At 41.2% G+C, this 12,530-nt stretch overlaps 1 protein-coding gene across 1 annotated transcript; it reads right to left on the reverse strand.

Annotated features, from left to right (window-relative positions):
- Window positions 1-7,504: 7,504 nt before the first annotated feature.
- Window positions 7,505-11,765, reverse strand: CFL2 (cofilin 2). Its single transcript, XM_003263698.3, has 4 exons — window positions 11,608-11,765; window positions 10,308-10,615; window positions 10,114-10,190; window positions 7,505-10,031 (listed from the first exon to the last, which is right to left on the reverse strand). Exons 1-4 carry the CDS (start codon window positions 11,608-11,610, stop codon window positions 9,919-9,921), a joined length of 501 nt encoding a protein of 166 aa, XP_003263746.1. The 5' UTR covers window positions 11,611-11,765; the 3' UTR covers window positions 7,505-9,918.
- Between the last annotated feature and the right edge of the window lie 765 nt (window positions 11,766-12,530).

The following is a 12,530-nucleotide window of genomic DNA, read 5'->3' on the forward strand; positions in this document are numbered from 1 at the left end:
GACTCGCTCAGAAAAAATGCTGGCCATGCTAGTAATCTGAGCACTTTGGGAGGCCGAGGCAGGCAAATCATAAGGTCAGGAGTTCGACACAAGCCTGGCCAACATGGTGAAACCCCATCTCTACTAAAAATACAAAAATTTAGCTGGGCGTAGTGGTGGACGCCTGTAATCCCAGCTACTCGGGAGGCTGAGGCAGGAGAATAGCTGAAACCCAGAAGGCGGAGGTTGCAATGAGCTGAGATGGTGCCACTGTTCTCCAGAGTTAGACTCTGTCTCAAAATAATAATAATAATAATAATGAGAGAAGTATTGCAGTCAACTTCCTAATAATAAATAATTCTACTATGGCAAACATTGAAAGTAGACACATGACTCAATATATAATAGTATTTTTTAAAATAATTAATCAACAATTTTGTTTTCCTTTTAAGCCTAAAGAAAAAGAAACCCAGGTACTTTTTTTGCTTTTTAATTTTTTTTTTTTTTTTTAAGACAGTCTCACTCTGTTGCCCAGGGTGGAGTGCAGTGGCGCCATCTCGGCTCATGGCAACCTTCTGCCTCCCGGGTTCCAGCGATTCTTGTGCCTCAGCCTCTCGAGTAGCTAGGATTACAGGTGAGCACAACTGTGCCTGGCTAATTTTTGTATTTTTAGTAGAGACGGGGTTTCACCATGTTGATCAGGCTGGTCTCAAACTCCTAGCCTCAAGTGATCCGCCTGCCTTGGCCTCCCAAAATGCTGGGATTACAGGCATGAGCCACTGCGCCTGGTCCCCAGGTACATTTTTAAATCTTTTTTTTTTTTTTTTTTTTGAGACGGAGTCTCCCTCAATTGCCCAGGCTGGAGTGCAGTGGTGTGATCTCGGCTAACTGCAACCTGTGCCGCCTGGGTTCAAGAGAGTCTCATGCCTAAGCCTGCTGGGTAACTGGGATTACAGGCGCGTGCCACCATACCCAGCTAATTTTTGTATTTTTAGTAGAGACAGTGTTTCACCATGTTGGCCAGGCTGGTCTTGAACTCCTGACCTCAAGTGATCCGCCCACCTAAGCCTCCCAAAGTGCTGGGATTACAGGCCTGAGCCACCGCACCCAGCCACATTTTAAGATCTAAATATAACCAGGTGCAATGGCTCATGCCTATAATCCCAGCACTTTGGGAGGCCTAGGTGGGTGTATTGCTTGAGCTTGGGAGTATAAGACAAGCCTAGGCAATATGGCGAAACCCCATCTCTATTAAAAAACAAAAATAATAAAATCTGAATATATTTCAAATTAGGAAAATGGTTAACACCTGTTTTGTTAGCCTATTATCCCTTTCCCTCTCTCATATCTATATATTCCTTCATAATATAATTGTCATCAATAAGCAGTCATGAGTAAAGGGAATCTCACTTTTTCTCTCCATGTTTGATCTATTACTGTTTTACATATAAAAGGTTAAAACATTAATCTTCACATAAAACTCTATTCCATTTATTCCATGAATCAGGACATAAGACACCTTTCATATCATCTTATTTCTTGTGTAGTACGTTAAGTTTTATGATTTCTGGAACAAAATACTCTGCTGCCATTTCTACCTTTTATGTTTATTTATTATATTTATTTATTTATTTAATTTGAGACAGAGTCTCACTCTGTGGCCCAGGTTGCTCCTTGCAACCTCCACCTCCCAAGTTTAAGTGATTCTCCTGCCTCAGCCTCCTGAGTAGCTGGGATTACAGGCACAAGCCACCACACCCAGCTAATTTTTGTATTTTTAGTAGTTACGGGGTTTTGCTATGTTCATCAGGCTGGTCTCGAACTCCTGACCTCAGGTGATCCACCTGTCTCCTGAGTAGCTGGAATTACAGGCATGAGCCACAATGCCTGGCCCATTTCTACCTTTTATAAAACTAGGTCTAGGCTGGGCATGGTGGCTCACGCCGGTCACCCCAGCACTTTGGGAGGCCGAGGTGGGCGGATCACCTAAGGTCAGGAGTGGTGGTGTGCACCTGTCATCCCAGCTACTCAGGAGGCTGAGGCAGAAGAATCACTTGAACCTGGCAGGCAGAGGTTGCAGTGAGCCGAGATTGGGCCATTGCACTCCCACCTGGGCAACGAACAAGAGCAAAACTCTGTCTCAAATAAATAAATAAAAATTAAAAGTAAAACTAGGTCTAATTATGCCAGTTTGAGAACTGCCTTTCTCTTTGCCTGGTGATTTAGTTTGTAGTTTAAAAAAAATGAAGTCCCCATCAGCTCACAGGAACACATATTAAGGAGGCTTTGGGCTACATACCCAAGAATTTTGTAATTCACTCAGTAACTATCAAGTTTCAAGGGAAATATTTGAAATTCCACTATTAAGAACACACAAAATGAGAGAAAATGTGCCCCAATAATATACCATTAACATAAGTGCTTTTTCACATGTAAGGGAAAAATGACTACTCATTTGAATGAAAATCTGTTTCAAATTTTTCTCTAAAGCCAGATAAACTACTAAATTGCTATGTATGCATAATCAAATTAGCTGTCAGAAGTCAAGAGTAAATGAAAAATGTCTAGATAAAGGGTAATCAAAGCTGCTTCCTGGTGAACATGTCTAGAGTACATGTAAGAAAATCTAGGCTGGGCGAGGTGGCTCATGCCTGTAATCCCAGCACTTTGGGAGGCCGAGGTGGGCGGATCATTTGAGGTCAGAAGTTCGAGACCAGCTTGGCCAACATGGTGAAACGCCGTCTCTACTAAAAATACAAAAATTAGCTGGGCGTGGTGGCGCGTTCCTGTAATCCCAGCTACGTGGGAGGCTGAGGCAGGAGAATCGCTTGAACCTGGGAGACGGAGATTGTATTGAGCTGAGATCGCGCCACTGCACTCCAGCCTGGGCAATAGAGCGAGATTCAGTCTCAAAATAAATACATAAAATTAATAAATAAAAATACAACAATTAGCCGGGCGTGGTGGCACACACTTGTAATCTCAGCTACTCCAGAGGCTGAGGCATGAGACGCTTGAACCTGGAAGTGGAGGTTGCAGTGAGCCAAGATCACATTATTGCACTCCAGCCTGGGTGACAGGGTGAGATTGTCTCAAAAAAAAAAAAAAGAAAGGAAAAGAAAATCTAATAAACTAAACGAAAAAAATAAAAAGTCAACTGGCATTTTTTTTTTTTTTGAAACAGGGTCTTGCTCTGTCGCCCAGGCTGGAGTGCAGTGGCACAATCTGGCTCTCCTGGGCTCAAGTGATCCTCCTGGCTTAGCCTCCCAAGTAGCTGGGACCACAGGTCTGCGCCACCTCACCCAGCTAATTTCTGTATTTTTTGTAGAATGCGGTTTTGCCATGTTGCCTATGCTGTTCTTGAACTCCTGAACTCAAGCAATCCACTCACCTTGGCTTCCCAAAGTGCTGGGATTACAGGTGTTAGCTACCGTGCCCAGCTGGCATTTAATTTTTTAAGAGTACTTAGCTTATCAAATTCTTGTTTTATAACTTATTGTTTCAATAATCTAAAAAAAAAAAATACATCAATAAACCTTCTCTTGACCAGGCACAGTGGGTCACACTTGTAATTCCATCACTTTGGGAGGCTGAGGCAGGTGGATCAATTCAGGTCAGGAGTTTGAGACCAGCTTGGCCAACATGGTGAAACCCTGTCTCTATTAAAAATACAAAAATTAGCTGGGGTGGCGGCGGGTGCTTGTAATCCCAGCTACTCAGCTACTCACTAGGCTGAGGCAGGAGAATCGCTTGAACCCAGGAGGTGGAGGTTGCAGTGAGGTGAGATTGCACTCCAGTCTTGGTGACACAGCAAGACTCTCGTCTCAAAAAAAAAAAAAAAAAAAAAAAAAAAACAGGAACAAATTTCTTTGTGAGCCTTTAATGATACAGGTACTGTCAACAGCAAGTATGATTTCCTTAAATACTAATAATACTGCAGACACCTCCCTGAGATACAGTAATACCTATTTACAGTTCAGCTCTTTTACATACCTTTTATTAAAACAAACAAAAAACAACCCAAACCCTGAAAGTACACCACAAAGTTATTCAAACAGCCCCAAAAAATAAGGTTCATGTGTTCAGGCATTTTGCTCTCAAGCTTTCACTCTGGGCCTATTTATTTGCTTATACGTAATTATAACAAACCTGGTTTTCCAAATCCACATGAGATGAAAAGCAACTATTAGCAGAAGCTGCTATAGACAAAGCATACTGATAGTAGCAAAATATAATATCTGACAGTTTACAAGTATGAAAGTCAAAAGGAGGCTCATGCCTGTAATCCCAGCACTTTGGGAGGCCGAGGCGGGCGGATCATGAGGTCAGGAGATGGAGACCATCCCGGCTAACACGGTGAAACCCCATCTTTACTAAAAATACAAAAAATTAGCCGGGCGTGGTGGCAGACACCTGTAGTCCCAGCTACTCGGGAGACTGAGGCAGGAGAATGGCGTGAACCCCGAAGGCAGAGCTTGCAGTGAGCCAAGATCGCGTCACTGCACTCCATCCTGGGCGACAGAGCAAGACTCCATCTCGAAAAAAAAAAAAAGTCAGAAGGAAAGCTATTAAAAAGTCTTAAAAAGCCAAATTCGATCTTTCCGAGGTTTACTTAAGACCACTCATATACTTCGTGAGATCCTCAAGTCAGTATGCTAATACATTATATAATTAAAATTAATAAATGGTGATCTTGAGTCTTTCATACAGTTCATTCTATTTAAGTATTACATTTTAATATTAGCCTATACTTCTGGAAAACACCTCCTGGTTTGCTTGGGATTGGCCTATCTCAAGCCTCTTTTCTTGGCATAATTAATAGCTCTCCCTTTCATTTTCAAAAAGTGTTCTGGTTTGGACTGTAAATCTTAGGATCATCCTACTGAGCCCTTATTATGCGCTAGGAACTATTCCAAGTGCTTTCAGTTATGCTCACAATCCTATGAGATAGAGTACAATTATCCCCATTTTATAGATGTAGTAACTAAGCTTCCAAGAAGTTATATGATTTGTCTAAGACCATACAATTACTAAGTGTTAAAGGGCTCTATGTAAACAACCAAGCAATCCAATGCCAAAGTCCTAGGACTTAACCACTATAACATAAAGTACTATCTCTTCTTAGAAAGATGGGTAGGGGAGGGATATATCCAAGTTTCTGGAAAAGGATTAAGAGACACCAGCTTTCTGTGTCTATACAATCCTTGTTTGGCACAGATTCCATAAGTTTACAATACTGAAATATTTCAGAACATCTTTGAAATATACAACTTTTTAGATTTTTATGAGCATGAGCTTTTTTAGAAAACAATCTTAGGATTGTTTTTCAAATATTCTTGAAAGATGCTACTTTAAAAATATACTAAATAGGGCTGGTGCAGTGGCTCAAGCCCGTAATCCCAGCACTTTGGGAGGCCAAGGTGGGCGGATCTCCTAAGGTCAGGAGTTCAAGACCAGCCTAGCCAACATGTTGAAACCCCATCTCTATATATACGCTAAATAGGCTCAGCCCAGTGGTTCACACCTATAATCCCAGTGCTTTGGGAGGTTGAGATGGGTGGATTGCTTAAGGCCAGGAATTCAAGACTAGCCTAGACAACACACTGAGACCCCGTCTCAACAATTTTTTCTTTTAATTAGCTGGGAAGGCCGGGCATGGTGGCTCATGCCTGTAATCCCAGCACTTTGGGAGGCTGAGGCAGGCAGACCACCTGAGGTCAGGAGTTTGAGACCAGCCTGGCCAACATGGTGAAACCCCATCTCTATTAAAAATACAAAAATTAGTCAGGTGTGGTGGCATATGCCTGTAGCCCCAGCTATTCGGGAGGCTGAGGCAGGAGAATTGCTTGAACCCAGGAAGCAGAGGCTGCAGTGAGCTGAGATCACACCACTGCCCTCCAGCGTGGGTGATAGAGTGAGACTCTGTCTCAAAAAAAAAAAAAATTAGCTGGGCATGGTGGTGCATGTCTATAATCCCAGCTGCTCAGGAGGTTGAGGTGGGAGGATCACTTGAGCCCAGGAGTTCAAGGTTGTAGTGAGCTATGATTGTGCCACTGCATAGCAGCCTGGGTAATAGAGTGAAACCTTGTGCAAAAAAAGAAAAAAAAATGTGTGTGTATGTGTGTATATATATATATGTACACACACGGAAGTTACAAAAATAGAGTTTCAATGATTTGTAATACATCTTACTTTTAAGGAAAACATTTAATATTTATCTACTTACATACAGTAATTAAGAATGAATAGTTTAAACAGATTGTTACATTTACATAGCATTTTCCTGTTTTCAAAAACCATTTCCATATTTAGTGCTCAGGAAACATATGGTAAACAGATATTACCGTTCCCATACTATGGGTTAAAAAACTGAGGCTTAGAGATTTAATTTGCCAAATTGCATTATGAGAGGAAATTTAAGTGGAGGGATGATTCCTCTAATTCTACAGGGAAATAAAGCAATTAGTTGGATGCTCCAGAGCAAAAGAAAAGCCTCAGACTTCTTTATGGGCTGAAAGGAGACAGAACATCCATAAACTCATGCTGTCTTCAAAAGCAGTATTTGAGCTTTTGAAGTGGTGGCTCACGCATGCAATCCTAGCACTTTTGGGAGGCGGAGGTGAGGGGACAGCTTGAGCCCAGGAGTTGGAGATCAGCCTAGGCAACATGGGGAAACTCGGTCTCTACAAAAGAGATACAAAAAAAAAAAAAAAAAAAAATTAGGCATGGTTGTGCATGCCTGTAGTCCCAGCTACTTGGGAGGCTGAGGTGGGAGGATCATCTGAGCTGGGAAGGTTGAGTTTGAAGTGAGCTGAAATTTTGCCACTGCACTCCAGTCTGGGCAACAGAGTGAGACCCTGTCTCAAAAAAAAAAAAAAAAAAAAGGCAACATTTACTGGGACCTGCCTGACCATCTCTAGTAGCTTTAATACTATTCATAGAAAAATGAACATTCACGTTGTTTTGCATCTCCACCTACTATTAAATGTGCAAGCAAAAACAGGACCTATGAAGAGCAAAATGAGACTGTTTTTTTCTAAGTGGCAAACCTAAGGGAGTCTTCTCAACCTCTTGATGATTTACCATTGTTGAGACTATTCCTTAACAAGAAAACACTTTTAAAAGAATTTCCTCCCAAAGCTTATTTGCCAGATTCCATAAATTAATTGCTACAAATGTTCTGTATCAGAGAAACTCAAACCCAGTAAGAGGCTTCTCTTCCAATGTACGAAAAGGCACATTTCAATACACGATGCTGGCCCCACTATTTTAGATAATGATGGAAAACAACAGCTGATAGCCAGTTTGGGACACATGTCAACTGTTCCCATTTGTCTGAAAATACTAAAATTAATTGCTGTAACACTCAGTTTTTAAAGAAAATTGGTATTGATAAATGAGAAAGTATTACCAACTAAAATCCTGAAAAACAGAATAAAGATAATGATGCCTCTTTGATCTGAAATACCAGTTTTTAAACTTTTAATGTTCTGAAGTATAAGTAAACACATCTCAACAGCTTTAAATATTTTCATATATTTTATTTTTTAAACTCTCATAACTTTGCAAGCTAGCAGTAAAATATTGCCTTCAATATTTTACTAATTAGCACCGTATACCTTTTAAAGCTAACTGGAACATTGATTCATTATAAATGATTGTAAAATAAAATGATCATTTCAAATGCCAAATTAATCTCAAATAACAAGTGAACTATTATTAATTTTATCTCTTTTTTTGGCTCTACACACAAAGATGTATTTCAAAGATGAACTTAACTATATTAGAATCAGTTTTGTCAATCTAGCAAATCAAAGTATCACAGTTTAAAGCAATATTTAATCTCCGAAATTACTAGAGGCATACAAGAAAGTTAAGGAATCAGCTACAAAAACAAAAGATACTACATAACTGATTTATAGTCCCTTATTTTTTAAAAGAATGAGGAAATAACTCAATGAAAAATTCCATGGTGCAAGTATCAGTTACACATATGGTTAAGTATACGTCAGTATTCTCTGTTTTGCTTATTAGAGTTTGGCCTTACCAAAAACCATCGAAAGGTCCAGGATAACTCACAGGGACAGCTGGAAGCCTGAAATAAAATTGCTCAGTGCAAAAAGATCCCAAACCATTCATATAATTTTAAATGGAAGCCTAGACATTTAATCCCTATTTTTAATGTTCACATCTGGAAAATCTTTCAAAAATATGGAAAAAATCTAATTATACTAAAATTACTTCCACACATCCAAAAAAAATTTTAAGGGATATTTTCTTTCCTGTTTTCTGATAAAAGCATTCCTCTGAGCTATGGGGTTAAGTTCTAAGCCACAACTGACTGCTTACTAGCATGCCTGTTTTGCATACCAGTAGAATCCAGTCCAGTTTTGCCATTTGTGGATAACTATGACAAGATACAAAAGCATGTGTTTGCCATAAATAGCCCTGGCTAACAGCAAACCGCTCACACTGAGCAGATCAAATTCTCTATAAGGAGCACAGTCTGGACCATAGCCAAATCCCACTACTAATGTTTAAGACTGCTATATCAATTCCCATTCCAATTCAATTTGCAAAATATATTCAGAAATAGTAGGTGAAATGACTGTTCCGAAACATTAGAAGTATCACTAAACTTTTAAAGGACATTTTACAAATTATTTTCATTACGACCAAATAAGCAATAAGAGCTTCCTGCTTCTACTATACAACTACTTAGAAATGTAAATGTGAATAAAAAAATAACTATGCTAATTTATCCAGAGAACAAATCAGATATTGAAAAGTATTTATGCCAAAGTGCAAAAAATAATTTCTGATCTTCATATTAACACATAGGAAATAAATACACTAATGTTTATAAAAGTACCATTCTTTAACAATGGTATTTTATATTAGTTGGCTTTAAGATAGAATATTTTTTAAACCAAATAAATCCAACAAATCTGGAAAATATCACACATGAATGTTGTACAAAAAAAATTCTCAAATGACCAGTGCAGAGATTAATAATAGCTGTTTTTACCCTAGAAGTTGTTTCACATAACATTTTGCAAAATTTCCAAGGAAAACAAGGCAACGTTCTGTAATATGCCACAATTTTTATTGCAACGTGGCCATTTTTGTTGAGGGTGGGGAGTTTGATCTCAAAACAATGTTCCATTTAAGGCTCTTTTATACAGAAATTGCCATCATGACTGATATTCAAAATATCTTTAGTGTTGCAGGACTCACATGGTAAACATAAAACTCCTACACTTATTCAGTAGTGTACACTCAATGGAAAACAAAAAGGCATTAATAACAGCTATTTCTTTTAAGATATGCAGGTAACAGGAATGAACACTGAGGTACTAGGATAAGTTGATGACACAGTTAACAAAACTTAATTGGCATTCCTTTTAGGATATTAAACTTGTTACAAAAAGTGCTTTTAATGCATAGTGTTATATCCGTGCTGCCATGTCACAAAAAATAGGCTTGCCAAGGCAGGTGAGGTGTATGAATGCTCAAGCCTCACAGAACTGCAATCAAGTGTAACTATAAATAATACTGAAAAAAGTTGACCATCTGACCAGTGGATAATACTTTCAAGGCATTCAATTAGCTTATCCTTTGCAGTATTCTAAGCTATTCACATTGACAATCACATACATTGTAGTGCTTGCTGCAAGGGAGGCATATAACCAGTTGTTTTGGCTAAAATATGACAGGAAGGCATTCCTTGGGTTCTACATAAAAGTAACAGTATTAAACAGTCTAATGGCAATCACTGATAGGCTGCTTAAATAAATGATATTTCCTTCATTCACTGTGTTGGAAGGGCCCAGTGGAAAGCGGGAAAAAAAACAAAAAACCAAAACCTAATACTATTCCAATGGACTGAGCTGGAGAAATGGAAGCTCCTTAAGATCCAGATGGCACTTGACTGTCATTTTATAATGGTTTTCCTTCAAGTGAAACTACTACATTGCCTCCCAATTTCTCTCCAAGTGTCGAACGGTCCTTAATATCATCCAAGCCATTTACTTGCCACTCATGTTTAATACCTAAAAAGAAAAAACATTATCCTATTACTTTATTATAATTAATAAAGAATAATTTCTCTGCCCGAAATATTCAAGTTTGTACCTGTAAATTTCTTTTTAATGGCATCTTTAGAGCTAGCATAAATCATCTTGCTTTTTAAAGGTGCACTTTCAGGAGCCCTACAGAAAAAAAAAAAATCATTGAATCCCATTTATAAGAAAAACAAAGGTAAGACTGACTATGATAATAACAATCCTTGCATTTTAAAAGTACTTTTTTCTTTTGTTTTTACACACCAGAATATAAATACTAGGTCTTCTTTCTTAGACTCTTTTGTTTCGTATGTGGCATCGTACAAAGCATATCGGCAATCATTCAGAGGTAGCAACTTCACAAAAGATGTGTAGGGGTCCTCTACAGTATCACCAATGTCACCCACCAAGATCTGCTTTGCTTCCTCTACAATTATTTGTCTTTTGTCATCGCTTAAACAGAAGAGAACTGCTTTCTTTCTCTTTTTGATCTCCTCTTGTGTAGAAGATTTCCTTACTTTCATATCATTAAAAACTTTGATGACTTCATCATTCACTGTAACTCCAGAAGCCTGAAAATAAACACAGAACAGTAATTCAGAACACATATTTTAGTTTTAACCAAAATTACTGTTTGCCTAGAGAAGACTCACTTTAGTCTGGACATCAAAAATTGCACCGTACCATGTAAGTCGTCCAATCAGATTTGTCACATTTTAACAATCAGTAGACGATACAGCGAAGGAGTCTAACTCATCCTGCCCATTCATCCTTCTTAAAGGGGTTTGGACGTGGAAGCGAAAGGGACAAATACAAGTTGTCCCATCCCTGAAATGTTTCCTATTTCACTGGGTGATGTCAGAGCTTCAGGAGCGGCAGCAAAAATACCTTTTGTATTGTGTCAACTCGGCTGGCCTTAAAAAAACACTTTTGGATTTCAGTTAATGCTTCTACTATTTTTTTCTTTAAAGTCATCCTAGCCACTGACGTTTCCTCATAAGGAAAGAGAATCAAGTGTAAACTCCAAACCGCCCACGGCCCACAGCTCACATGCAGACACTCCAAAACTAACGGAACGAGTGTAAAAGCTTTTACGGCGAGAAAGCATTTTAAAAAGTGTTTTCCCTCTTCCTTAATTTCCCCCTAAGGGTTTTATTACAGGCCGTCCAGACCCTGACCCACACAGCGTTCGCAGCAGGTACCAATTTTAAAGCCTCGCGTGTTAAGTAAAATTAGGAAGCGAAGGGCAAAGGCGGCGCAAGCGGCTGCAGTCCGCAGACCTTCTCGCGCCCCCGCCCGCCGGGCCCCGACCCCCAACCTGCGCCGGCGCCCGGGCCCTCCCCGCCCCCCAAAATCCAAAGAGCAGCAGGGCAGGGCCTGACGGCCGGAGGGCAGACCGGTCGGCTGGAGAGCAGCGGAGCCGCAGAGCAGAAGCGCCCACCTTGGAGGCCAAAATCAGGTTAAAATGGCGGCCTCACTCCCGGGGCCGTGAAGGGCCGTGCGGGGCCGCGCGGGGGGCTTTTCTCGCCTCGCCGCGGCCTCCCGGCCAGCGCGCTCGTCTTACCATAGTGCCCTCGGCTGTGGCTGCGGCGGCAGCTCGGGCTCCGGCTCTGTGGCACTGGGAGGAGAAGGAGGGGCGGGCGAGCGGGTGGGCAGGGGAGAGTGCGGGGCACGCCGGGAGCTGCAGCCCAAGGGAGGTGGCGGGGCTCGGCGGGCCGCAGGCAGCGGGCGGGGCGGTCACGTGGGCACGCCCGGTCCCCAGCCGGCGCCACCCGCTCCCAGGCCGGGCCTTCTGTCTCGCGGTCCCGGCTCCCCGGTTGCCCGCGTCCTCGGCCTGACCCCAGAGCGCGAGCTCTGCAGGCCCGGGGGGCGGCGCGGTGGTAGCGGAGCCCGGGAGCCTGGCAGAGCCGCCTCCAGCCCCCGGGCATCACCCGTCAGCCGGCGGGAGAAAGTGCTGGGCTCCCAGAGGGGCGTTTCCACCGCTTCCGTAGGGCCCTGCGCTAGGGGTGGGTGCGTGTGAGGGGAACTCCTGCGAAGGTGTCTTTCCTTGTTTACCTGTGGTTTCCCCGAAAGAGGTTGGATTTCGACATTTTGAGTCTTTCTGGAAAACCCCCAGTTGTTTAGAGATAAATGAGAATAAACACTACACGGGATTGCCCCAGTTGATAGTACTTAGCAAAAACAAAATGATACGCAGTGTTGGTAAATCACTTTTCAAAACTCTAGTTGAAATAATAATTATGTTAAAAAAATTACGTGGTAGCATTCCTTAGTAATATGCTTTTACATTTTAGACTTCATAGGAAATGGATTGTACTCTCTCTTAGTAGAGATTTCAGGAAGCTCCAGCTATGACAGCTGACATCAAATAAGCCGACGCAGCCTCTTCTAGCAAAGCCCGTATAATGCGCCAAGGCAGTTTCTTTTTTTAATCTTAACTCCTCCATACCTTAGGGTTCTTCATGTGTAAAACAAACTGTTATTAAA

This window comes from Nomascus leucogenys, chromosome 1a (assembly GCF_006542625.1).
Source record: "Nomascus leucogenys isolate Asia chromosome 1a, Asia_NLE_v1, whole genome shotgun sequence".
NCBI classification, from domain to species: Eukaryota; Metazoa; Chordata; class Mammalia; order Primates; family Hylobatidae; genus Nomascus; species Nomascus leucogenys.